Source organism: Daphnia pulicaria, chromosome 1 (genome assembly GCF_021234035.1).
Source record: "Daphnia pulicaria isolate SC F1-1A chromosome 1, SC_F0-13Bv2, whole genome shotgun sequence".
Classification (NCBI taxonomy): Eukaryota; Metazoa; Arthropoda; class Branchiopoda; order Diplostraca; family Daphniidae; genus Daphnia; species Daphnia pulicaria.
Window position 1 is genome coordinate 21,333,361 of NC_060913.1, and position 26,110 is coordinate 21,359,470.

General features: G+C 42.5%; 3 protein-coding genes and 1 pseudogene across 4 annotated transcripts; 1 reads left to right on the forward strand and 3 right to left on the reverse strand.

Moving 5' to 3' along the window:
- Positions 1-5,233: 5,233 nt before the first annotated feature.
- Positions 5,234-15,191, reverse strand: LOC124321017. The gene is made up of 3 exons (XM_046783931.1): positions 14,929-15,191; positions 8,823-14,850; positions 5,234-5,758 (listed from the first exon to the last, which is right to left on the reverse strand). Exons 1-2 carry the CDS (start codon positions 15,020-15,022, stop codon positions 10,997-10,999), a joined length of 3,948 nt encoding a protein of 1,315 aa, XP_046639887.1. The 5' UTR covers positions 15,023-15,191; the 3' UTR covers positions 5,234-5,758; positions 8,823-10,996.
- Positions 6,825-10,222, reverse strand: LOC124321021 (annotated as a pseudogene).
- Positions 15,192-15,360: 169 nt separating the features above from the next.
- Positions 15,361-19,734, reverse strand: LOC124321020. The gene is made up of 2 exons (XM_046783936.1): positions 19,483-19,734; positions 15,361-19,406 (listed from the first exon to the last, which is right to left on the reverse strand). The coding sequence occupies exons 1-2, from the start codon at positions 19,589-19,591 to the stop codon at positions 15,700-15,702; spliced, it is 3,816 nt and encodes a 1,271-aa protein (XP_046639892.1). The 5' UTR covers positions 19,592-19,734; the 3' UTR covers positions 15,361-15,699.
- A 333-nt stretch (positions 19,735-20,067) lies between these two features.
- LOC124326104 lies at positions 20,068-25,845 on the forward strand. 2 transcript variants are annotated; one of them, XM_046784748.1, is made up of 4 exons: positions 20,068-20,219; positions 20,315-20,441; positions 21,044-25,191; positions 25,639-25,845. In XM_046784748.1, exons 2-4 carry the CDS (start codon positions 20,327-20,329, stop codon positions 25,696-25,698), a joined length of 4,323 nt encoding a protein of 1,440 aa, XP_046640704.1. In that variant the 5' UTR covers positions 20,068-20,219; positions 20,315-20,326; the 3' UTR covers positions 25,699-25,845. The 2 variants fall into 2 exon arrangements, with proteins under 2 accessions (XP_046640704.1, XP_046640695.1); XM_046784739.1 differs by lacking the exon at positions 25,639-25,845 and having other exon boundaries at positions 21,044-25,386.
- The last annotated feature ends 265 nt before the right edge of the window (positions 25,846-26,110 follow it).

Consider the following 26,110-nt stretch of genomic DNA (forward strand, 5'->3'; position numbering starts at 1 on the left):
TTGACAGTGCTGCTGAATTCTTCAATCTTCAGGTTATGTTACTGGTGGAAGACTTGCAAATTTACAGGAAAATGTAGACGCCTTTGGTTGAACACGAGACGAAGTTACTGCCCAGTTGATGCCAACCCGGCGTTCCGCTAGCTAAACTAAACGTCATCTTCTCGTAGACCTCAAATAAACTGCGTAGTGAAAAGACTTTTGTTTGAAGTGGAATGTTGATAGGTTTTACCCTTGCAGAGAGGCCCCCTTCCCCCCATCTCCTAAAAATTGTGCATGCGATGATGTGAATCAAATTTATCTGAGAATTTTTATGTCATCGAGAAGCACCTTTCGGCATCCGGGCTTAGGGAGGTTGGCTGCCCGCTAGCTCACGATTCGCGTGGTTGCTAAAGCCATGCATGACACTTAAAAAAATGAAGCGTAAATGTAGTTATTAACATTTCAGATGAAGCCATTGGTATTCAACGAGCAGGTAAACATTTTGCGTTCTCTGGGCTTGGCCCTTGCAGTGTTTGAAACATGCCCCATGAACCACTGATCCATCATGGAATCAGTTTTGGAAAGATGCAAAGCAGAGTTCGTCGGCTCCTGGTGACATTGGAGATGCCTAGTTTTTGAAAAGGCTCTACCACGCTACTGCAATGGAGAAGAATCGGAATGCGACAGAGAATAGTAAAGGGAGTAGAATTTCGGTTCGCTATGGCAATGTTGTCCACCTACTGCATTTGCAATGAAACAAAATGTCTAACTGGCAGAAAACGTCTTCACATCGCATTTGGAGAAGATGACAGTGGCGTTGGATGTGAGAAATGGGAGTGTCTGGTTAACAGGCTCATGGCCCCGCGAGGTTTGATTGAAACAGTTGAAACAACTGCGAAAAAAGGCATGGAGGGGAAGAGCGGATTAAAATTGTGAGTCGTGCAACATGGTGTCTGTGGCAGTGCTACGGGGAGCCATAGATAGTGGTAGTCTTGGGTTTTTTCTTTATATTACGGATGTTAACTTTGCAGGAATGAGTGAGATGCTCTAAATAGAATACGCAAGCAGGGAGAGAAGAGGTTGCTCACATGTTTACTATGACGCAGTTCTTGAGTTGGTGAATGAATCACAATTGCATCCACAGGCAGTAATGGGAAGTGCTTGCGCATCCAGTTCTCTTAAGAACGCATAAGGCAACAATAATAGTAGACAGCAACTCAAAACCAAAGCATACCGTTATGACTTTAGCCAACGTATCGGTAAAGAAACTTTTACGTTTGCTAGGGTGGAGGAAAGGGGTCATAACCAAGCAGTAGCTTGAAAGAAGGGGAGCAACAGTGGTTAGGGAATAAAACAAGACGGCAAACAAAAGCGTGACGCATGGTATGCGTTACGATTGACAAATCCGCGGCTCCGTCACTCACCTGCCGCTTTCCACAGCGAAATGCTACGTTCGATTTACAAATCACGCCAGCTCCGGATTGGACACTCGGTAATGCAGCTATGGAGTCGTCAGAGATTACGCGCTTTGCCCGTGCGCTTTGAGGATTGCAGACTGGTTGCAGAAGGGTGACTGGGCGGTCAAGTATGCAGCCAGATGTTGGTTGTGGATTGAGCACCAGCTCTCCGTGTTCAAACACGGAATCACCGCCAGGTGAGGCATAGAGCCACTGCTATGTAGTTCCTGGATGGTAACAGTGCTGATATCTATTTTGAATTTGCCGTTAAGGATCGGTGGAATTGCTCCACAACTTCGCGTTTTGGATGTGTAGACAACGGGTGAAATCAAAACTGTTTTTTCATCTTTGATCTTGTAATACGACTACGAGGTTACTTTTATGCGTGGCGCAGGTAAGGCAAAAAAAAGAACCGGCCTGTAAGCTAGCAGTCCGAGGTGGGGAAGGGGAGGGTGTGTCTAGGTGTCAAGAGCGAATAGAAACCTGGTCTTACTGTGGCGCGTAAATCACACGCACAGTTGGGCGCCATCGAGCACGTTGTGAAAATTGGTTTATTGAGAAAACGTAAGATAATTCCAAAGGGGAGTTTTTGGCACCTCTAAAAAGCCAAGGTACTCGTAGTTAACTTTTATATTCTTGCGAGCAACAGTGTTACCCCCCAAAACTCTTGAAAGTTGAACGAAGTGGGAGATTAAATTTTTTAGGTGCCTCCCAACACGTCATTGCAATGGTCAGCACGCTATATCTTACTGGCATCCACTCGGATCTGACGCCGGTAAGTGGTAATCTCAATTTCATTCGAAGACTGCCTTCCTTTTGGGGGGTCTACTGTTGGTTTTATAAATAGGTGTTTCCCAGTGTGACATGTTGTCGGCTGACGACCGCGTGACAGCCATTACGAATTGTACGTGACAGCAATTTTGGGAACGACAAATTTTTTTCTAGTTTTTTTTTGGTAGCACCACTTGCTTTTTGTGTGATCTTTACTTTAAGAAATAGATTTGTTGGACTCATAAAAAGTTTTTTGATTCACATATGTTCTGCTGTGTTGCAGTCAATGACCATTTTTTTGTTTTGAATTATAATAGGAATTTCTCTGGCATGTGTTGTCCAAATTTGGATACGTAGACTCTGTTCGCGTGCATGGGGACAGCAGCAATTGCATCACGACGGCAACTGCGGAGTTTGGAAGCGAAATGTAATGTCACTCGTTTGTAGCAGTTGTCGGCGTTTTAAGTTTTTTGTGTTTTTGGTTCTAATTTTTTTTGTTTTTATTTTTTCAGACACACACAAGTGGCCGTGTCAGTATACTGGATAAAAATGTTCTGCTCGACTGCGAGGCTTTCATTGTGAAAGAAACGGTGTTTCGTCATCCATGTGACTCTCTCAGGTTGGCTCACGCCCGACGAAATTCGAATGGTACGTTGTCTAAGTTATAGCTTTGACGAGGAAATAGCCATAACAGCTTAACGCACTGCACACATTTTTTTATGGCATTCGTTTGGAATCAGCTGATGTACAGTATCTTCCATAAAAATCCGACTACCCTTTTTTTAAAAAATGCCGCCTATCGGTTCGCGGCAGAACTACATGATGTAACCAGACAGTTAGGGTATGGGGTAATATTCTAGAAACAGACAAAGGCTTAATTTCCATGACAACGAGACAGCCTTTAAGGCATTTAACTCTGAAGCACATGGCCTTGATTAAGGAGAGGTTGGGCAAGGTTGCCGCAAGCCTTCCAAAACAATTTTCCATTTTGCCTGGCTTTTTCGCTTTTTCGCTCAACTTTGTGGGAGTAAAAGAGGAAGGGTTGTTGCTATGGCGACCAAAAATTTAATAATATTTCAACAGGAATTATTTCCTGTTGAAATATTTTAGAATGACCAGATCGTGTGTTTTGTTTTTAGTTTAAGTGAAAATTTATAAAAACAAAAAAGAAAATGCAAATAAGTCAAGACTGAATTTATTAATATTTAGTCCAATATCCATTGGCCTCGATTACTAAATTAAGACGCCTGACCATTGAATCCGACAATTTTTGCCAATACTGGGGTCTATCGTTGTAGCCTAGCCAATGATGAAACGCATGGTCAAAGACTTCGTCAGAATTTCGGGCATTTCTAATGTTAAAGTCTTTGACAATATCTCCCCAGACATTTTCAATTGGATTAATGTCGGCCCCCTTCGAAGGCCAAGGAAAAAGTTCAATTTGAGGGTGTTCACGAAACCATTGAGTTACAATGCGAGCAGTGTGTATGGGGGACCTATCTTGGATGAAACGAACTGGTTGTTCTCCGTAATGCTCTTGAACCCAGGGAAGGAAATCATTCTCCAAAATCTCGATATATTTTTCTTTCACAAATCGGCCATTTATTTGTATGAACGGCCCAGCACCAGCAACAGCAGAAAAGCATGCCCAGACAGGGCTTGTTTTTCTACCACTTCGATCGTAAATTTGGACATGCTCCCTTTCGAATCTTGTTCCATTTCTTCTATAGGCAAAAACACGGCCACACTCATCAGACCTATAAATTAACAGACATTAGCTTCAATGAATTAATTACAAAAAGATGTGATAATTTTACCCGAAGGTTTTCTCATCGCTATAAATAACATTTCGCCACCAATCAGCAGGGTAGTTACGATAAGCTAACGCAAATTCAAGTCGATGTGCAGCGTGTGCCTCCGTCAAGAAAAACTCTCTAACCGCGCGTCTTGGACGAAGGTTAATTTCTTTCATTCGGCGGATTACGGTCTGAATGCTAACATTCACACCAGCAGCTTCTGCATTCAATAATAAGACAGTTATTGAACGCAGAAAGCAAACATTGAATACAAAAATTAAAATACCCGATATTTCCTTAGAAGTTGTAATTGGTTTATTACGGGCAGCGTTGAACATCCGTTGGTCTTGTCGAGGATTGGTTATTTTCGGTCTACCGGATCCGACTTTTCGTTGCACGTCTTGAGTTTGATCAAAACGATCCTTCCAGAGCACAACGGTAGCCCTGCCACAACCAATTTGTCGAGAAATCTGGTTGATGGAGTGCCCAGACAGACTTAACGCTACGACTGCGGCTCTTTCACCAGCCGTTAATTTTTTCGAACGGTTCTCACGAAACATTGCTACTGATTAATTGACTTTTTATCCCCCCATCCGCTTTTATATCTGAAGAACAATGCAAGTATTGGGCGCGAATAGTCAAACACGTGTTTGGTCGCCATAGCAACAACCCTTCCTCTTTTACTCCCACAAAGTTGAGCGAAAAAGCGAAAAAGCCAGGCAAAATGGAAAATTGTTTTGGAAGGCTTGCGGCAACGTGACCCAACCTCTCCTTAATCAAGGCCATGTGCTTCAGAGTTAAATGCCTTAAAGGCTGTCTCGTTGTCATGGAAATTAAGCCTTTGTCTGTTTCTAGAATATTACCCCATACCCTAACTGTCTGGTTACATCATGTAGTTCTGCCGCGAACCGATAGGCGGCATTTTTTAAAAAAAGGGTAGTCGGATTTTTATGGAAGATACTGTATGTCTCATTTACACATGTATTTGTTCAGACATCATACAGGGTTATTGTCAAATATGCGAAAGCAGTAGAGGTTTGCTGTGCAGCCCCTGTCTGACCTGTCTCAACTGCAAAATTGCGTTTCCTGGTATACCCCTAACGTGTCCTCGGCTGGAGATTGGATTTCATGACCGTTTCCCATTTGCATTGAATTGTAAATTACCAAAGGGATCGCTCAGCGATCCCGAAAGGTAATTTGAATTATAGTAGAAATAACGGATCGAGACCCTAAGGGTGTAGACGATATATTTAGCTCTTTAAAGCTCTTTTTCCTCGCTACATACAACGCCCCTTTTTCCTCAGACTTTTTCCAAGGTGATTCAAGAACATAAGATAACGGGCGAAATACAACAAATGGAGCGAGGGAGCTCAAACAAAAGAAATATTGCAGTTTGCGAGAAATACAAACAGTAGATACAAAAAAATTCTGACACAACATAAGATTATGATAGCTGCTGTTTGGCAAAAAAAACGGCATTCCGGAAAAAAGGCTCCAAACACGAATATAACAAATATTTGCAAGAAAACAATGCTGCTTGGCAAAGGAATCAAAAGACGGGGCTGGCATTCCGGCAAAGAGGTTCCGAACACGGACTATGCTGATGGTATCTTCGTTCCCATGGCGCCACTCGCGGATGGTGTTGGAACCACAGGTACATGGGAGGTATTAGAGGCCAGAGTATGGTATGGATGGCATGGATGATGGTATGGCGCCGAGAGCTTTCATTATTCCAGAACATTGCTCATTCCTCGTCTAAATACATCAATGAAATAAATAGTAACAAACGGAATTATGGGCGGGTTGGGTGGGTGGGATTGAGTCTCAATCCGTTATTTCTACTATAATTCAAATTACCTTTCGGGATCGCTGAGCGATCCCTCTGGTAATTTACAATTATACAACGAAAGTAACTACTTTTGACCCTAAGGGTGACTTCAAAGTAGTTACAATTTATGAACATTTAAAAAACCTGATTGTTAGGTTGAAAAAACCGCCGGGACAATTGAAGGAGCAACTGTGCGCTTGTAGAATTTACTGAAAGTGGATTCTGATCTCCAGTGTCAAGCTTTCAATATCTGATCGATAGGGACGCCGGACGCTGATGCCTTCGAGGCTTCTGCCCCCCTTGTCGAGTGGGCTTTGAATACTGATGTGTCCACTCCTGATAATTTTAGAGATAGACGAATCCATCTACTCATAGTGTTGGACATTAAACCTCCATGAGGTGCAATGAACGATATAAATAGCTGATTAATGTTTGAGTTTTCCCTGAGTGGTGTCGTACGATTGACATAAGCCTTAAGAGCCTGAACTGGACAGCAATTCGGGTCAGATAAGGAGGGAATTGTGATGGTTTGTAAGGGTTCACCGTGTTGAGCTTTTCTTGGTTTCAGAAGATTGAAATTAACATCGCTTTCTGAAAATTGAATAGAATGAAAATTGATAGCGACAAGTTCCGAAACGCGGAGAAGTGACGCCAAGGCAAGCAATACCGTCGTTTTTTTTTAAATAAGGGAAGGGATATATGATCATTACTACCGAGTGTAGCCATGAACTGGATGACGACGGATGGGTCCCAAGAGCAATTGTACTTAGGTTTGGGGGGATTCAAATTGTAACATCCATTGAGGAGATTTTTAACGAGTGGGTGAATCCCAATTGGGTGACCGTCTATGGGAGGTAGAGTCTTTGATAACATAGACCTATGGACATTAAGCGAACTATAAGATCTTCCCTCCCGGTACCCCGCTATAAACTCTAAGGCCGACGCTATAGGGACCGACAGGGGATTCTCGTTCCGTCGAGAACACCAATAAACCCAATTTATCCACGCCGATTCATATGTCGAGTGTGTTGAGGTACGGTTTCCGGCCAAAAGTAGGCTGACCAAAGATTCCGAAAATCCCTCCCTTCGGAAATCTTGCCGGATAACTTCCACGCGGCTAACTGGAGGTAGCCGGTTTGAAGCAGTGGATGGGCTACGCCTGTCGCTGATACCAGCAGATTGTGAGATGAGTGGAGGAGAAGCGGCACATCGCATGCCAACTCCAGGAGAATCGGGAACCACGGTTGAGCTGGCCAGACTGGACAAATGAGAACCAAATTAGCATTTTCTCTCCTGAGCTTTTCTAGGCATTTAGGTATTAAGGAAAAGGGGGGAAATGCATAGCCGGAATGATTGGACCAATTCAATGAGAAGGCGTTAACCGCGCTGGCGCCCGGTTGTGGACGCCAAGATACAAAAGACGGAAGCTGCGCGTTCCAGTGAGAACTGAAAAGGTCAATGTCAGACGGCCAAACGCAACTCAAATTCCTGAAGACCGAGCGATCCAATAACCAATCGCTGGAATCGCACTCAGAACGTGACTCTCTATCGGTTTCCACATTCCTTACTCCGGGAAATGACAGCTTCTATTAAGATATTTCGCATCTCACAGAATTCGGTTAATTTCTTAGCTGTGGTCGTCAATTCGCTTGACCTGGTTTCCCCTCCCCTGTTTATGTAACACACGGCCGTTGAGTTGTCAAGGTATATTCGAATGGAAAGGCCCTGCGCTTCCCCGGCGAATGATTGTAAAGCGTAGAGAGCTCCAGTAAGCTCCAACTGATTAATATGTAACGAAGTCTGTGCAGTTGTCCAAGGACCGCGTATCACAACGCCATCACAAACTGCACCCCAGCCGGACATAGACGCGTCCGAAAAAATCTCAATGTCAGGGATTTTTGGGAAAAATCTTTGCCATTCAACGCGCTTCAAATCTAGTACTGAACCAGAAGAGAGAGTACATTTAACATTCAGGTCACCTCCCACCCTCTTTGACTCTGTAATATAGAAGTTTTGCATACTTCTGTAATGGGATTGTGCGAAGGGAATTGTTGGAATAGCCCATGTAAAGTTCCCGAGAATAGACGCAACCTTGCGTAATGAAACCTCACCTTCGGCTTATGCTTTTTTACACATGCCCATCACATCTTGCACCTTGGCCGCGGGTAATGAAAAGGACAGTCTTTCTGAATCTACAATCATCCCTAGATTTTCGATACATTTTGAGGGAATGGTGGTAGACTAGTCCCAATTGATAAGGAAACCTAAAGATTCTAAAATGCCTAGAGTGGTTTTTAAATCGGCGCGCAACCCCTCCTCAGTCTCATTCATAATCAGGAAATCGTCAAGGTAGAGTACTAGTCTGATCCCTCTTTTCCTCAAAAAGGCAACGACAACTTTCAAAAGCTTTGTAAAGATTCTAGGGACTGGGGCAAGACCAAAGGCCATGCATTTAAACTGAAAAACACGCCCTCCCCATTGAAATCGTAGATATCTTTGGTGGGAGTTATGAACAGGCACGGTCAAATACGCGTCTTTGAGATCTAATTTTAAAAACCAGTCCCCTTTTCTAACTAAAAAACGGACAGTTTCTAAATTTTCCATCTTAAAGTGCTCATAAACAATAAATTTGTTGATCGGTTCAAGATTGACGATTGGCCTAGGCCCTCCCGTCTTTTTTGGTACACAAAAGAAAGAACAGACAAAACCGGCCGATCCATCCGTGATTTCCTCAATTGCCCCTTTTTTAAAAGACTTTCCACTTCCGTCTTACACACAGCTTGCATTTCCTCAGACATGGAAACGTCACAAGGTGATGAGCGTTGCAAAGGTTCGGAAATAAAATTTATTCTAAGACCCTCCGCTACTGTGTCTAAAACCCAGGGGTCGTCAGTCACCGCTAACCAATGATCAGCGAACGAGCTCAATCTGGCACCGACTTTGATGTCTATTGAAGATGTTACATTTATAAATGGGCGAGATAACTCATACCTTCTTGGGTTGGGATTCCCGCGTCCACGACCGCCTCTGGGATCGCCACCTCCTCTCCGTCCTCTCGGTTTACCACCACGATCAAAATGTGGCACGCCGTAGTGAGTATGGCGTGTTGGTGGAGGTATCTGTTGGTCACGTCTGGTCGACCAAAATGAATTCTTTCGGTCTGTGGCAGCCACCGCCTTGTCTCTTCTAGCTAGCGTCTCGTCTTGATTTGCCTCGGTCAGCATCCTTTCAAGGAAACGGCCGGTGAAAAGGAGCTCGCGGGCCTCCTTACCGGTTGCAAAGCAGTTGTCATCTTTCAGCAGATAATCAACTCTGGGGTCCGTGAAGTGTACGACGGACTCACGGCGTTTCTTGGAGATGTGGGCGAACGCACGGCCCCACTGCTGCAGGGCCGCCTGGACTGAGCGACGCAAACTACTTGCCGTGGCTTCTTCCAACGTTGCGAGCCGTGAATAAAGGTCGATCAACGGGGGACCGATGTCCATAATTTTGAGCTGGGTTCGAACTAACGCTTCCTCCCTAGCACTGACCGATTTAAGAACGCCTTTATCCTTGGACCGGCGGCTCATCCATGCGTCTAGCTTGGGAGGCATAAGAGAAAAGTCCGTAACCTCATACGCTAACGGAAATTCTTTAGAATTTAACTTCGACTGCTCAGTTGAAACGCCAACCGATAAAAGTGACGCTATTTTCTCGCAGATCGCTTTGGGTACTGGACGGGACGTTGGTGGGGACGGGACGTTAACGACCGCAACCACTTCTATTTCTTGTCTGGTTTCCACACTCTGGCCTGCGTTAGATGGGCCTGCTGTTGCCTGAGCCCCTTCCAAGGCGGTCGGTACACCGCTTGCCGCCGCTATTTTTCTAACGGGTAACGATAGCTCCTCAGTGGCAAAACGGACGCTACTCTGTGGCCGCCAAGGGCGACCATGATCAATCTCTCCCTCTTCGTCTTCGTATTCTGCCCCGTCGTCATCTCTTGGCGTATCTTCATAAAATTCATCTTCTGGCACGAATTCACTATGAGTCGGGTAAGACCGGGGATCCTGCTCGCACTCGAAATAAGCGCCGTACGTTCTGGCGTGATCACGAACGTAAGGATCTTGAACTGGTGGCTGGCCCCACGCGTCGCCCTCGTTAAAATACTGGCGATACGGATTTTCGTTACGTGGGTAGGCGGTTTCGAATGCGCGTCTCAAGGGCGATCTTTCACGATAGATGGGACGGTCAAATCTCTCTCTTTCGTCTGGGACGTAACGATTTGGGTAAAAAAACACACGGGAATTATTCCAACTTTCTGCTTCACGAATAAGCCCATTTGTTAACCTGTCGACGCGAACGTATTCGACACGTGGATTCCTCGGGGCGCGAGGGAAATTTTGCGACGACATCCCCGTATAAGAGCTAGAAAAAGTCTGGGGAAAAAGGGGCGTTGTATGTAGCGAGGAAAAAGAGCTTTAAAGAGCTAAATATATCGTCTACACCCTTAGGGTCGAATGTAGTTACTTACGTTGTATAATAGAATTTTCTTTTTTATTGTTCTACCAGTTTCCTGTTGACGTGTAATCTCACCAACGCATGGTAGTCCCTCCTTTTCTTGACTAAAAATTGGGCAGTCATAGCTCCCGCCACACTTGATTCTCCCTGCTATTTGTGTTACATTCTTCATTTTTGACAACGATATAGTTCGTATTTCAGTGATCCTTGAGGATGCACATAGTAGAACGGGGCAGGGTTCTATGACAATTCGTAAAGAATTTTCACTTTTAACTTGAATTGCGTGGCTTTTAGCCCAATTTCCAGTACCCATCCACGCCTGTGGAAATCTATAATTGAAATCGAATAAGCAAACTTTGAATTAACTTGGGTATTGACTAGTTTTTTAATTGATCGACCAGCAAAGGGGAAAGCAAGGCATGTCGCGAATCGACAGCTTATATTTCTCCTCCCACCGTCTTTCCTTCCGTCTTTTTTTTTAATAATGTGTTTTGGGTTAACTCATTTAAACTATTTAGCTAGTCGCTCATTGTTGTTTTTCTGGCTCATGATATCCCTAAATTTTATTGTATAAGCTATTCATTTATTAAAAGAAATTGAATTTTTAAAAAGCATTCACAAGAAGTATTTAATATTTTCGATTCAACAATTGATTTCAACAATTTTACCTATTGGGATTTGATAAGGGATTTCTGCTGTTCTTGTATCAATTTCGTTTTGATCTCGGATTTCTGGCGGAGCTTTTGCAACGTGGAAATTCTTTGATGACATGAGCGAGGATTTTGATTCTCAGTTTTAATCAACAGGTCGATGTAATCTGACGTAGAAAGTAAATAAGGTCGCAAGGCAATTTCGTTTAGACGCCGAATATGTTGATAAGTGGCTTTCGTAAGCTCCAACAGTTGTTTCTCATGCTCGTCAATCTCTTTCTTGATGTTTTCCAGCAGCTGCTCATTCGTTAGTGTCTCATCTGCCGCTCCTTGGTACTGTTTCCGGATGGCGTCCGATGAACGCTTGACTTTCTCTTTGACCATTTCGTACCTGTACTTTTGATTGAAGTGAACATTCCAGGGGCATTTGCAAATCATGCATGTACCACTGGAATCCATGACAGAGCAAAGTTGCTTCTTTTCGTCGCTGGCCTGCCGACAAGGGAAGTGACAAGTTGTTCGACACGTTTGGCAGTTGGTTGTAAATTGGCCTGTCCCGCTAATGTCCGTCGCCTTTGGAACGAGAAACTCGACTTCAAATTCAAAATCTTTGTTGGCTTCCATTTGATCTTGATTTTCTTTTAGAGCATCTTTAATTTTTTCGAGTTCGTCGACTTGTGTCAACTTGATTTCAGTTTTCGTTCGAAGGCCTTCAACAAGAAGATCGAGTCGCTTTCGCTCCTCGAGAACTTCACGGGTCAGTGTCAAAGACTTTGTCTCCATTTGACCCAAATCATTAAAGAATTTCTTGAAACCCCTAACGGCTATATTGAAGTAGGTTTGGTTTAGTCTATTTCTGTCACGGTCACTCTTGTTCGTCTCGAAGAAAACGGAATTATTTAATTTGTGATAAAGTATCGCTCCAGTTGCTGGATCAATAGGACACGGAATATTTTCTATTTTAATGGCTTCCAGGACGGGTGGTTCTGCGTTGTCAGAAAATGTCACCATCAGACGGATATTGTCCTTGATGTCTTGGCCAAAAATAGACAAGATGGAATCGAAAATATATTTTTCTGTGGACGTCAACCGAGAAAGTGATGAGCGGACAACTAAGCAGACGGCCTCTAATTGCTGAATCCCATGCTTACACTTGAAATAGGATTCAATTTGTCGCATAATCTTGTTGTCTTGCTCCAGTCCCTGCGTGTCGCCAAATCCCGGCGTGTCCACGACTGTCAGAGAATAGCCCAACCGGGACCCTTTCATTTCGTACAGGTCGTAGGTGGTCACCAGCTCCGTCTGGCTGTGCACTTGCGATTTCGTGTCCGGCTCATCGATCAATTTGAAGCGGAAGTCATCGTTCCATTCGATGCCCAGCATGTAATTGACCAATGCGTTGATCAGAGTGCTCTTTCCTGACCCAGTGGCTCCCACCATCAGAATTGTCCTTTTCCTGTGATTGCCGGCAAATGATAGAACACTTTTTTCACCAAATATGTAACGACCGACACCTTGCGTCTTGGCATCGTTAACTTTCTTGAGTGGTAAATTGTAGGTATCAATCGAAGAGCTCCCGGGACTCTTTTGACTAACGCGACGGACGATATGCACCGCTCGTTCTGCGACTCGCAATGTCCTCGCTTGCAAAATCGGGTGAGAAGGAGAACTGAAGAATTTCGAATGGAATGAGTCCGTGTAGGCGACTTTAACATGAATGCAATAGAGCCTATCAGCAATGAGAGGTTCAAGTTTAATTAAATTGTCCGATGTTAACCGTCGTATTAGGGTGGATTCCCGATTACCATTTTCCCAGCAGTCAATCAAGAAACCAGTCATGTTAAATAATTTTTCATTTTCTTCTTCTCGTACAAATCCGTTTAAATCGTAAAATTGGTCAAAATCTTCCTCTTCTTCTGGAATCTCATTGTCCCAGGCGATGGTGATACTTGTGTCGGTCACGGAAATACACTGGAGATCTGTTGGCCGCTGGTAAACCGGATCGATTGTTATCTCAGAGCTGATTGGGCCGAATGGACTTTTACCTCCCTGTGTCAGTCTAGCAACCCGGAACAAGTAACTCTCATCCGACTGCAGGCAATCCATTGTGATTTCATTTGAAGAATGTTGAATAGATTTCCAGCACTCATCAGATTTATTGACGTTTCGGTACTGTAACAGGAAGCTCGTATCTTTCGTTTCTTCGGCCGTCCAGCTTAGTTTTATTACACCTCGCCGATTCTTATTTACCGTGACTTCCCCGGGAGTTTTGGGGATGGAAAAATTCATGGACAGAATTTCTCCTGAACCACACTCGTACAATCGGATGACAGGTAATCCTTCACCGGAAACGGGCCGTTCGTCATAAAAGACGAAATACTGGGCATCGGTGGTGTCACTGTTATGGCATGTTATCCAGTCTGAAAAAACTGGACTTAAAGAGAAAATCCGTCGTTGGTTTACAGCAATTGAATCGAGCATTGTTTCACATTGAAACCAAGGAATCCCAAATCCAGGTGGATGTGATTTACTAGAAAATTCGACGTAATCGATTACTTTTTGGATTAAAATGTCTGACTGTCCCTTAAGACTTGGTAAATGGAGAACTACGGCGAACTGATTCCGCCCTTTACTTTTAATGTTTCTTTCCAGTTGATCTGCTGACGATAAGACGCACACACCAGGCAGTTTGGCCAACATCTCGAAAGTCTTCATTTGATGGTTTTGATATTTTAGCCAATCTTCAACATTTTTTGAAACGAAAGGCGATTTTCTTTCGGCAATTTCAACCATTGTTATCATTTTTGTTTCCTTCTTGTCATCACCTCTTCGGATGGAAAGGGTCATTTCATGCCATTCCTTATTTAAAGCCGATGTAAAGGTACTGAAACATTGACTATAAACTTGTGCGTTTTTGAAAACGTTTGCTGGGATCCATTGGTAGTACTTCAATTTATTTAGCTCTGTCGTTAATGCGTCAATTTCTAAACGAACACATTTCAAACGGTTCCACATTTTCTGGCAAAGAATTACAACTTCGTGGGTTATGCCAACTTCATTTTCTCGAGACTTGCCCGTCTGATTTTCCGGAAATTTAATGATACCTGCCTCGTTCGGCAGTAGCTTGTGAAGTGGGTAAAGCAATACTTTTAAAGGGACATCCCGGTCTTCGTGCATCACATGCAGCATCTTTCTGCAAACTTCGTACTGTTCGGCAACGGGCTTCAATGTCCGGTTTGTTCCACCTTTGATGTGTGTATAAAGAGTGCAATTCAAATCAGGTGGGAAAAGTGGACGGCCGTCGTCTTCCTCTTTACATTCTTCTTCCAACTCTTGTAGACTTTGGTCATCCGAGAGGCCTTTGCGAAAGAAGTTGGCATAATTGTTCATTCTTTCGTCATCTGTCGTCTCAATTTTTGAATTTGGGTTTTGTTGGTGAGAGAAAATGCAAAAAGATTCCTGACCGTAAATGAGGCCCGCGACGACATGAGTGGCCTTGGACTCGATCAGTTTTTTAGGCCGGCAGATGATGTCTAGCCCAATTGGGTCGACCTGGACTTTCTTACTGGAGCAGTAGCAATGAATCACCATTTCGGAGTCACGTAGATTATCAGTAACTCTATCGGCCACATATTGCCAAGCTCCTCCAAAAGATGTCGCGGGCAAAACACCGGCCATTAAACTCATTGCAGAATGGTCGTCCATTCCCAAACGAGTCAACCACGGCTCCTCCTCAACTTTGGCATCTTCATTTCCTCTACAGTTATTGCTTTGCTCATCAGCCTCCACCGGGTGAACTTTAACACTTTCTTTGCTTACCTTATTAACTACTTTGAGTCGAGGCAAATCATCTGGGTCCCATAAGTAGATATCTGCTCGCAGTTGAATATGTACACCCAAAATTAGTTGACAGCCTTTTTAAACATAATTTAAGACTTCAGCTTGCTTACCTGGAACGATGATATCCTCGACGTAATTGTAAAGAGTTCCTATGGTGTATTGGTTTCCCAAAGCTAGTATTTTAGTGCAATTAGATCGGCTCATCGCGTACTGTTTGTGTCTGTCCGACTAAATGCAAGACCAGGCCAGACTGACAACCAAAATGTATAATTGCAAACTTAACGTGATGAACGGTGACGAACAAAGAAGTAGCTCAGTGTTCGACTGCCGGCGAGTCGGTGTTTTAACTGCTGAAAATTAAAAGCGTTTTCAATTGGAGCTCAAGTCTGACTGATGTCGAAACGATGGACCTTAGAATTTTCTAGGAAGTAATGACGTCACTTATTTGTTCGTTAAATTTTGTTTGTTAAGTAAAAAAAAGCGACGCATTTTGAGTTCGTTCGATCGGATAGCGATAAGAAAACTAAATAGAGGGTCACGCCACCAAAAAACAATACGTTTATTGTTTGACGATTTTTAAAAAATAACGTCGTTGCACAAGTTCTCCTATCAGTTAAATCTATTATTGCTACATAAGATTACACATGTTTTACTCAATCCCCATCCTGTTTCAGTTCAGGTTAAGTAGCAACTATTTTTATTTTAATCGATTTTAAAATCCACGAAAGGGGTACCATTTTAAAACTTTTCTACATTTCTACTAGGACGCTCGAACAGAGATATTGACGAATGAAATAAAGCAATTAAAAAAGGAAGAATTTTGAAACATGACATTCATTTAATGATGGAATTTTATCGGATGGATTGATCATAAAAAACTTTCAATTATATATAAAAGAACTTTCGAAAATGTCCTGATCAACTTGGCTATGCACGGAGGCCCGATAATGATCGTCATGATCTACCGTGCCATCGCCAAGTTCATCGTCTTTTTCGTCCAAGCTCAGTAAATTTTTTTTATTCCTCACTTTACTGGTAATGATGGCCATTTCGCGCAATTTTTCCAAACTCTCGATTCTATCCTTGTAGCCGACACCTTTTTCCCGCTGCTCGGTGGTTATAATCAAATCGATGTACTCGGGCGTTGAGAAAGGATTCGGACGCAGGGCGATCTCATCCAGCTTCTTGATGCATTGAGTAACAGTGTCGACTCGTTCCAGTACAATTTTGTTGTTATCCTCGACGTCCTTCTCCAGAATTTCCACCAACTCCTTGGCTGTTAGCTTTTTCTTTAGTTCTGATTCGTATTTTTGTTTAATGGCGCCTGATGAGGTGACCTGCTTCTCTTTGACATATTCCCACCTATACGATTGGTTGGAGTGCATGTTCCAGATGCACTTTTTCGGGCAAATTTTACAGGTGCGAGTTTCTTTTGGCATGGAATGATCCATGGCAGCACATTTGACTTTCCTTTCGTCGTTTGGGATTGAGCACGGATTGTGGCATGTTACGTGGCACTTGTTGCAATTGGTTAGATACTGGCCGGCTGGAATGTCAACTTTTTTTGGCCTAGTAACCTCGACCTCGAAGTGGACGTTTTCGTTGGCTTCGATTTGCGCTTGGCTGTTGGCGATCACCATTTTCGTCTTCCTCATCTCTTCCATCTTGGTCAATCCGATTTTGATGAGCGGCTGGAGTCCGTCCACTGTCGCTTCCAGCCGCTTTCTCTCGTCAAGCACTTGTTTTGTTAATGCAAGAGACTTTGTATTCATCGTAGCTAAAACGGTGAAAAAGCGCTGGAAATTTTCCATTCCTGTTTCCCAGAAGAAGTGATCGAAGTAATTATCGTCATCAGTCTCTTCGCTGTCAGGCGAGTTAAAACAAAAGAAGCTGGAATTGTTAAATTTGTGATGGACAGGATCGCCAGTCTGAGGGTCTGTCGCATAGGGTAGATCAGCCTCAGTAATGGCCTTTAACACAGGCGGTAACTGACAGTCGTCAAACGTTAACAAAAAGTTGATATTCTCTTTCACATCCTTGCCAAAGATGGAGAGCACCGAGTCGAAGATATATTTCTGAGTTGGTGTCAAACGAGGAAGACTAGCTTGAACGACAAAGCCGATCACATCCAATTCCTGGATGCCTCTGTCGTCTTCGAAAAACTTGCGAACCATGTCGGTGATTTCCTGGTCCCGGTTGAGGCCTTTGGTGTCACCGTAGCCGGGCGTGTCGACGATAGTCAGAGAGTAAGGGATGCGGAATCCCTCCGCGTGATGGATGTCGTAAGCCGTGATGCGGCTCGTCTGACTCTCAGCTTTCGAACTTCCGGTCACCTGTTCTTGGATCAGCTGGAAACGGAACGGGTCTTCCCACTGCACGTCGAAAATGTAATTGATCATGCTGTTGATGAGCGTCGTCTTGCCGGAACCGGTGGCGCCCATAATCAGGATCGTTTTGTGTTGCATCTTTCCTTTATAACTGTCGGTTTTGTTGAATGCAAATCGTTGGCCGGATGTACTTGGCCCAGCATTGCATTTGATCAGTGGTACATTCAACACATCCATTCCGTTTCGCTTCCCGATACTTGTACAGCTTTTCGCAATCCTTTCAGCGAAACGCATCTCACTGCTGGCTAGTGGCGTCAAATGAACTTCGTTACTTGGAGCACTTGTTTCCTGTCCGTCATTAGAGATCCGTTCCGATTCGTTCTCAGGTTCCAGTTCTTCATTTTCGTTAGAGTCCAAGGCAGTTTCTGTGTCGATCATTTCACTAAATTCACTTCGACCGATGCAAGAGTCGGTCGCCACTCTAATCTTCATATTAGTCGATCCGACTTTATACGGGATCCTCATTTCAGTCTCGCCCGGCTTTGTCGTTTTCTTTGGTATCCAATTTGCACCGGAACTCTGCCGGTATTCTACAATAAAATGACACGGGAAACCGAGGTCTTCACAATTCCACTTCAGCTGGATGCTCGACATTCCCTTGCTGGTATTTCTGGTCTCCGAGAAAACTTGCAGCATTGTAGGAGGCCGGGGCAATTGGTTTACGTTGTCTTTAAGCAGTTGTCCGTCTTCATACAAAGAATAGCGACATACGAGTTTCTTGGTTCCTCTCTCTCCAAATAAGACTAAGAACTGAACTTTGTCTTCCAGGTGTTTATTCTTTTCTATGTGAGCGGCGAGCTCACGGATTTTAATCATTACCTGCTTCTCTTTTCGTGGAATCATATGCCACGGAAGGTCATCATCTTCAGGCTCACTGCTATATTCATCCATGTCGTCACTGCTAGTCCGCTTTCTAGTTTCCACTAATTTCTCGTAGGTTTCAACGTAATTTTTCATCTCCAATAGGATGTCGTTTGTCCGTTCATCCAGCGGCGGGATGCTCAGTACCAGAGCGTATTTCTTTTCAAACGAATCGCACAGTTCGTTCTCGAGTTGTTTTTTGTCATTCAAGAAGACGATTTTGTTGGTCGTCGACATTTTTCTTGACATTTCAAACTCGGCCTGTTTGTAGCGAAGCCAACGTTTCAGTTGAGTTGGTTTGAAAAGGGAGTGAGTTTCGGCAATATTGACAAGCTTTTTTATCTCTTCCTCGTCACCAGTTTGACGGGCTTTCACGATGCCTTTTTTAAAGTTCATTTTCATGATTTCTTTGTATTTAGTTAAAGTTTTTTCAAACTGATTTAAAGATGTCAAGCTGACCTTTTTGTTGCTGTTACGAAAGACTTCAATCTTTGCATCGACTCGCTCCAGTTCGTCCAAGACATGGCAACAACGAACTATTAATTCACCGTCGACGTCTTGGAATTCGTATGGTACACCCAATTCTCCACCAGCTTGTTCCATGATCACTTTTAGAGGAAATAGGCGGACGGCAATCGGGACGATCTTGCTGGTATTTCCAATATCAGATATTTGGACTTGCTGGATGAGTTTGAGACAGTTTTTGTAGGCATCCACGACGTTGCATTCACGGAAAGCCGGAGTAAGGAGATCAACGTATAAATGGCATTTCAAGCGGTTCAACTTTTTTTTCTCTGCTTTGTCAAACTGATCGTTAAACTCTGCTAAATTTTGCTTTTCTTTTAAAGCTTCTTCCATCTTGGCCGCTATGTTTGACAGGTATTCCTCGGCAGCTTCTCGAGCCTCTTCGTCTTCTTTGTTGCCGTTAAGCTCCTGCGTTAGGACGCAGTAAGCTTCCGCTCCGTAGGTTATTCCAGCCACAATGTGGGTTGGACATATTTCCAATTTGGGCGATGGCTTTTCGTCTCCAGAGGCATGATTAAGTGGAGTCTTATTGTCAAGAATAGTTGTTATATCTAAATTTTCTTCCCATTTACTAATCCGGCAAATTAATGTTCGACTGACTTGTGCCAGTCCTTGTCGGTGATTCAGGTAGCCAACAGCACCGCGGTACTTTTCAATAAGACCAGCTATGACGGTGGCTTTGAGGTGTTCGTCAAGGCCCATGTTTTCCCACTTGTTGCTAGTGGATTCAGAGTCGGGTAGTTCCAATTCGAGCCTGAACTGGTCGTCGATCCGTGTGGCGGATGCCACATTATCCAACGCCCAATACTGCCGATCTTATTCATTTAACAAAATTTTACTTCATATACGTGAGACAAATCATACACTCTTAAGTTCAACTTTTATTTTTACCTGGAAGGGTTTGGTCGATTCGATAGTCGTACAAGCAACCCAGTTGGAATCGGCCTCCTAACACGACCATTTTGGTGACGTGCCGTTCAATCACTTTGCTATCCGCCATGTCTTTCTTTCTTGCTTTGATGCGAAATAATAATTTTTATTAATTCTGTTTAAGTAATTGACGGTTTTTAGCACAATTTTTAATAACTAGAACTTATGCCGTCTACTCCTCTATGACTGTTTGAGTGCTTGGAATTATCGTTTTTCTCGCCACGTTTCCCAATCCAGTACTCCACTCTGAACTTTGGTTTGCTTATTCGTTTATCATCGTTCTTGACTTTGTTGACTTTCTTAAAATTCCAGGTTACGATAAGAACATTTACTAACGGCTTTATGTTTTTAGTGGTTGTGTAAGCCGGTGTAAGCAGGAGATGCATGTCAGTTGCAACATGCATCGTAAAAGTAAAGGTCGACACTCAATGTCCGTGGGAGTGAACATTTGCCCAAAACCTAGCGCTTATAGATAAAAAAAAAACTCGCAATAACAAGCTCCAGCTATCATAAAAAATGACGCATGTTTATTCGGCGGCCTGGATTTATAGGAGAATGGACTGATTGTCGTGCATAAAATAGCCACGACTGCTGTTCTTATAGACTTTTTGTGTTTTTCGTTCTAACGGTTTTAAACTAGCCAACAACACTGTTGATCGATCATTTTTAACTTTCAAGTGTTTACACCAAACAAAAAGGTGGGTTTGACTGCTGCAGTCCGCTAAAATAAACTGAACACAATAAAGATATATATACTGTTCATTGCAAATAATGTTTGATTCCTTCTTTTTAGTGGTTCTCCAAAATGGAACAGCGAACTATTTCACGAATGACTCAAAAACCTATTCGGTTATCGGCCCTTGGTCGTGATGTGAAAGTAGGAGACCTCTACAACTACAAAAACGACTTAATTTTGAAAAGTAAGCTATTTTTCGTGAAGTTTAAATTATTTTGTTTCACCTGTAATAGTCCTATAGCAGATTTAGAATGTATTTTTTTTATGCGTCCATGGCTTAATCCATGACGAAATATTCGCACTGGGCACGAATAAAATAACTTTGGGATCATCTTTGACAAAAAAAAAATGTTTTATTTTATTTTTGATCTTGCATTTTGTCAAGTAACTGGAAAACTATTTCAAAGTAAGCAGTGTTCATTTACTCAGTTAATTCTTCTTTGCCATATAGTTGTTTCCCATTAAGTATCGTTCAGACAGCAGCCCCTTTCGAGTGTTCCGTATAACATATTTCAGTTAAAATAACTGCCCTAGTGTGCAGAACTCGTTTTCCGATGAGGAAAATGCTTGGATAAACAGGTAAACGGTAGGCCTGCACATGTAAAGTATCTTGCAGAAAAAGCTGACAAATTTGTCAGCGTTTCGGGTGACAAAAGTGTCAGGTTTTCTTGCAAGATACTGTACTGTAGTCTGAACGTAACCCCATTCATTTGTCATTTATACGTACTACAGTATATGTAAGTGATACTAATTATTTATATGTTTAATTTTAAATTTGTATGACAGATAAAACTGTTGATTTGCTGAACGAAAACATTGGTTCCGTTTCAGCTTTTAAGAATAGAAGTTTTTACTTGAAACCAGATGACAAGTTAAAACGTCACATACTAGGAATCAATTCGCACTTCAACCACAGCATCAATAACGGGGCATTGAACGAAACTTGTTTGTGGTTCAACGATTACTTCTTACAGAACAGCTCAACTAAAGAGGATGACAAAAATGTGGCTAAAACTGATTTTTTCTTCCGATTAAAGCGATACACCAAAACAATTAACAGAAAACATTTCAGCGATTCAAAAATGCACGAGTATCAATTATTTTCCGGAGGAAGAGCAACACATTTGGTGGAAGAAGTCGTTTATGGAGCCGAGTTCATCTGTTCCATGCGGAGAGACTTCGATCAGAGCGAAACCAAAGAAAACGCCGAAAAAAGTCTGCAAATGGCAGCTAAAGCTTATATTGATGAGGCCATCAATCCGAATTCGATTTCATTGAAGGAACAGCCAAAAGAGTTAGCCAATGTCATTTGTACAAATTACTGCAGTCTTAGTGATAAGGTAAAGAAGCAGTGCTCAATCCAACAGTTCTGTGAATGGCTAAGAGAAACTGTCGGTTTTGACAAAGATTTCGCCGGAAGCAAGTGGCAAGCTATTGAAATTGTTCTCAGATACATTCCGGACCAAATTGGAGCTCAAGTTTTGTTTGAAATGAAGAACGATTTTAACCTTGAAAAGGAACTAATTAGAGCTCAGTTTATTTATATTCAGAAAGAGAGTTCTGAAATATCAAAATTGCCGTTAATCGATTCTGTCCCTCCATTCGAAAAAATGATTTATCAGTTTCTTAATCTTCTTTCGAAACTTGAAAAAAAGTTAAACCTATGGGATAAAACTGATTTTTATTCGACGCCAGTTTCAGAAAAAGTTTTAAGTGAAATGGAAGAAATGTCAGATTTGTTTGATGACATGGCCGAGTGGTTATTCAAACGACGAATTAATATTGAAAAGATGTGTTTACTGTTAAAAGACATAAAACTCAGAATGTTCGATTTATCAGAGAGCAAAGCTCTGGAACCAATAGCCAATGAAGAATTCGCACAGGTGTTTTTGTTAAAGATGGACTACGTAAAAGACCCACTGTTGGCGCGCATTCAGAAATTAATTGGAACTCCAGATCCTTTTTTCAAACTTCCTGTTTTCCCATTTTTGGCTGTTGGCGAACATCGTTTTAGATGCATTGAAGAAAGTTTGAAATCGTTTGATTTGGAATCTTCCTCCCATACTAACACCCCTTATCTGATAGGACTAGTAACTGCTTCCTCCCCATTTAACGATGGTGAAATTCAAAACTTGAAATATTTTTACGAATCAAAAAATATTAACCAAAGAGAAGATCAGCCTTATCTTTCGAATTCGTCTGTTTCAACATCACGGGAAGAGAAAAATTTTGATTCATCACACCCTAGCCATCAACCGAAAAATATAGACGAAGGTATTCATAAATTTGGCCCTACTGAACGAGAACGTCACCAACTCACCGAAGAACAGTGCTTCAGTACAACAGAGGACGGATCCAAAACAGAGTTAACGTGTCATATTCAAACTGAAACAGAGAACCTTTCTGTGCCACCTTCGTCTATCTTAATAGGCAATACAAAAGACGCGGGAAAAGTATCAAATGATGGTTCACAATTAACCACCGAGATACTTGCGGAAAATTTGACAAAAAAGTCCAATCAAATGGAACCAAGCAAAGTTAATTCAGAAGGGGTACTCAGTTCTGACGGACAAAACAACATAGCGGCAATGACGGAAAACAACACGGACGAGAACTGTCAACGCCAATCCACAAAAAAATCCTATACCGTAGCAGATCGCTTAGAATATGGCCAATTAATTAAGCGCGAAGAAAAACTAGATAGTAACATGCCCAGCAAAATTCAAACGAAGAGAATGCAAACAAATCCATCAATTGTAAACTCATCAACGTGTCAGGTTGATGAAAATTCAGCTGTAGTTCAAGGCCAAGTTCCTAACAAAGAAATCGACTTCCACAGAATGGATCAGGGGACCACACCAAACGTACTCCGTCACAAGAGTCAAAACAGCACAGCAACAACGCAGGATTGCAATCTGGAAGAGAACTTGCAACGAAAGTCAAAAGAAACCTCTGAAATCGAATCTGATCGCATGGGAAATGGCCAATTCAGTAAATTCAAAGGAAAACTAGATAAGAACACACCCAGCAAAACAGAAACGGAAAACAAGCAAACGAATCCATCAGTTGCAGACACGTCGTCCCATCAAGACGAAAACCCAGCTGTAGTTCAAGAAAAACTCTCTTCAATGGCGATCGACCGCCACACAATGGATCAGGGGAGTATATCAAACGAGCAAAGTGTGCCAGAGAAAAAGAAAATCGCCGAAGTATTTACGCAAGAAGAATTCGCCAAACTAAAAAAAGACGGTCAGCCCATGGTCTACCAGCTCAACATCAAGGAAAGATCAGTCGGTGAAAACCTGCGACATTTTGAAATAACGGGTCAAAGGGACACCGTTTCGTCGTCACAAAACAGTCAAAACCACAAAGTAATTATACTGATGGGTGCCACTGGATCCGGCAAGAGCACGCTCATCAACGGAATGATTAATTACATCCTGGGTGTCCAGTGGAAGGATCCGTTTCGTTTTGAATGCGTCCGTGAAGACAGTTCCGTCGTCAGAAATGAGGCCCACAGTCAAACGGACTCGGTAACAGCTTACACTCTCCACCACCGCGAAGGAATGACCGTTCCGTACTCAATCACCCTGATCGACACGCCCGGTTATGGAGACACAAGAGGTATCGAAAGAGATAAGGAAATTACAAGTTGCATTCATCGTTTCCTGACTGAGCAAGGGCAAGGGTTTAAAATCGACCAAATTCACGCCATTTGTTTTGTGGCTGCTTCGGGTAATAGTCGACTGACTCCTACGCAACGCTATGTACTTGATTCAGTTCTGTCAATCTTTGGTAAAGATGTCAAGGAGAACATTCGACTGCTGGTGACGTTCGCTGATAACTCCACTCCGCCCGTAGTCGAGGCCTGCCGAGCCGCCCATTTCCCCATGACTTCACCGTCGGCCGGCGTCATGTACAACCAATTCAACAGTTCAGTCCTCTACGCTTCCAACGAAAAAAAGGAAGATTCTCGTATTAAGATTAAGGAAATCATGTGGAACATGGGGCAAAGGAATTACAAATCGTTTTTTGCAATGTTGGAAAGCATGAATGGATGCGACTTGAAGTCCACCCGACAAGTTATCCGGAATCGCCAACTGCTGGAACAGTCGCTCCAAGAAATTGAAAAAGAACTAGAAGTTTGCTTTGTCACCATTGAAAACTTGGAAAATAAATCTCTGTGCGGAAACAATTCCGACATTAAATGGAAAAGCCATCAAGACCTGGTAGAAAAAATAAAAGTGATGAGCTTGCTGGACAAAGTTAACAAAAGCGATCGTGTTCTGGATTCAGGGGCTTTGCGTTCTCATTCACCAAGTCCGGACGAGTATTTTAGTTTGATAAGAAGTCGTGTTGCGGATGAAAAAAAACCTGGCTACGAAATTCGTTTGCAGACGTTGACTGAACTGCAAAATTGGTTTAACGAAAATAACGTGGATGAGGCACTTAAGTCAAAATCGGCAAATTTTCCGCTAATATTTCCAGACAAATCTAGCGGACATGCCACTCAACGGAAAAGAAGTTTTAAGCATAATCCTACTAACCGTGCAAAGTTGCCGCCACATAATCGCCAGAACTTTTTTGATTCATACTTAACGCGACCGTCCACAGCTGCCCCTAATAAAAGAAGTGGTCAAGAACAGAGCACGACTGTGCGTGAAAGCCACAATGAAGTTCGTAGAAACGAACCCCCAATTCGACAGTCTACAGCCGGAGAAACCGACACAAAAAGAAATCAGTCAACGGAGGAAAATTCTACCAGCGTCAATCACGACAGCAAAATACATGAAAATCTGACAGGTTGCGCAGAAGACTGTTGTTATCCTCCCACCTCCATCGCGAATGTCCCCATCCATCCAAAGTCAGCCGAAAATCGCGAAAAACGTTGTGCTAATGCATTAGCGACAGGAAATGAACACACTTGTGTAGAGGTGAGTTCTGACCAAAATGCGAGCGAATTTGATGAGGAAAATCCACATAGTAGTGAAACATCTTCGAAAAAATCCGAGCAAAAGAAATTTGCTAGCGTGTCTGGAACTGTTTCAAATTGGTTTTCCTCTTTTCTTTCCAAGAAATCGTAGATTTTGTAGCATCAGCTGTCTTGTTTATTCAAAGTCTTTCTCTTTTTTTGTTTTGTTATTTTTATTTTTAATTCATTTAAGTGTAACGCTAGACTAATAAAGTAAAAAAATAAATTTAAAATCCCGATACATATGAAAGACAGCGACGTTTATTGTTAATTTAGTTAGTCATCTATCGTACATTACATGGCTGGTTGCATCTTGCATGTTACATAGTAGTTTTTACGCTAATTTACAATTTACTAATTTTGTCTTCTAAGTTACTGTAAATTTTCAAAGGTTTTGTTAAATTCACAGTCGTTTTCTTGGGAGACGGCTGACGGAAGAAACGGGCTGCCGGCCTGCCGGGGCTGGTAAAAAAAGCGAATTAATTTTAAAAGGGAAATAACAAAATCGGTCAACCATGAAACCGTCGTCTGCATTCTAGATTTCTAGTAGAATTTTTTCTCCGAACATGCTCCAAAGCTCCGAACAATCACGAGACTAAATAAAGTGTGGCTCAAACGCTCAAACTAAAAAGGCTCACATCATTTAGAATGTGTTTTAAAGACCAAACCAAAGTTGTGTAAACACTTGATTGCAGTGTTAAACACCAAACACAGTTCTAAAAGCTTGTAAGTTGTCTTATCCATATTCTGGCCGACAAATTTTAGATATTGAAAAGTTTAAAAAGACAAAAAAAACTGCCATGTCTTTGAAAATGCCAAGATACCTTTTGTATTCCAAAGAAATAAACTTAAAAAAAGGAAAGTGTCACATCAGCTACTTC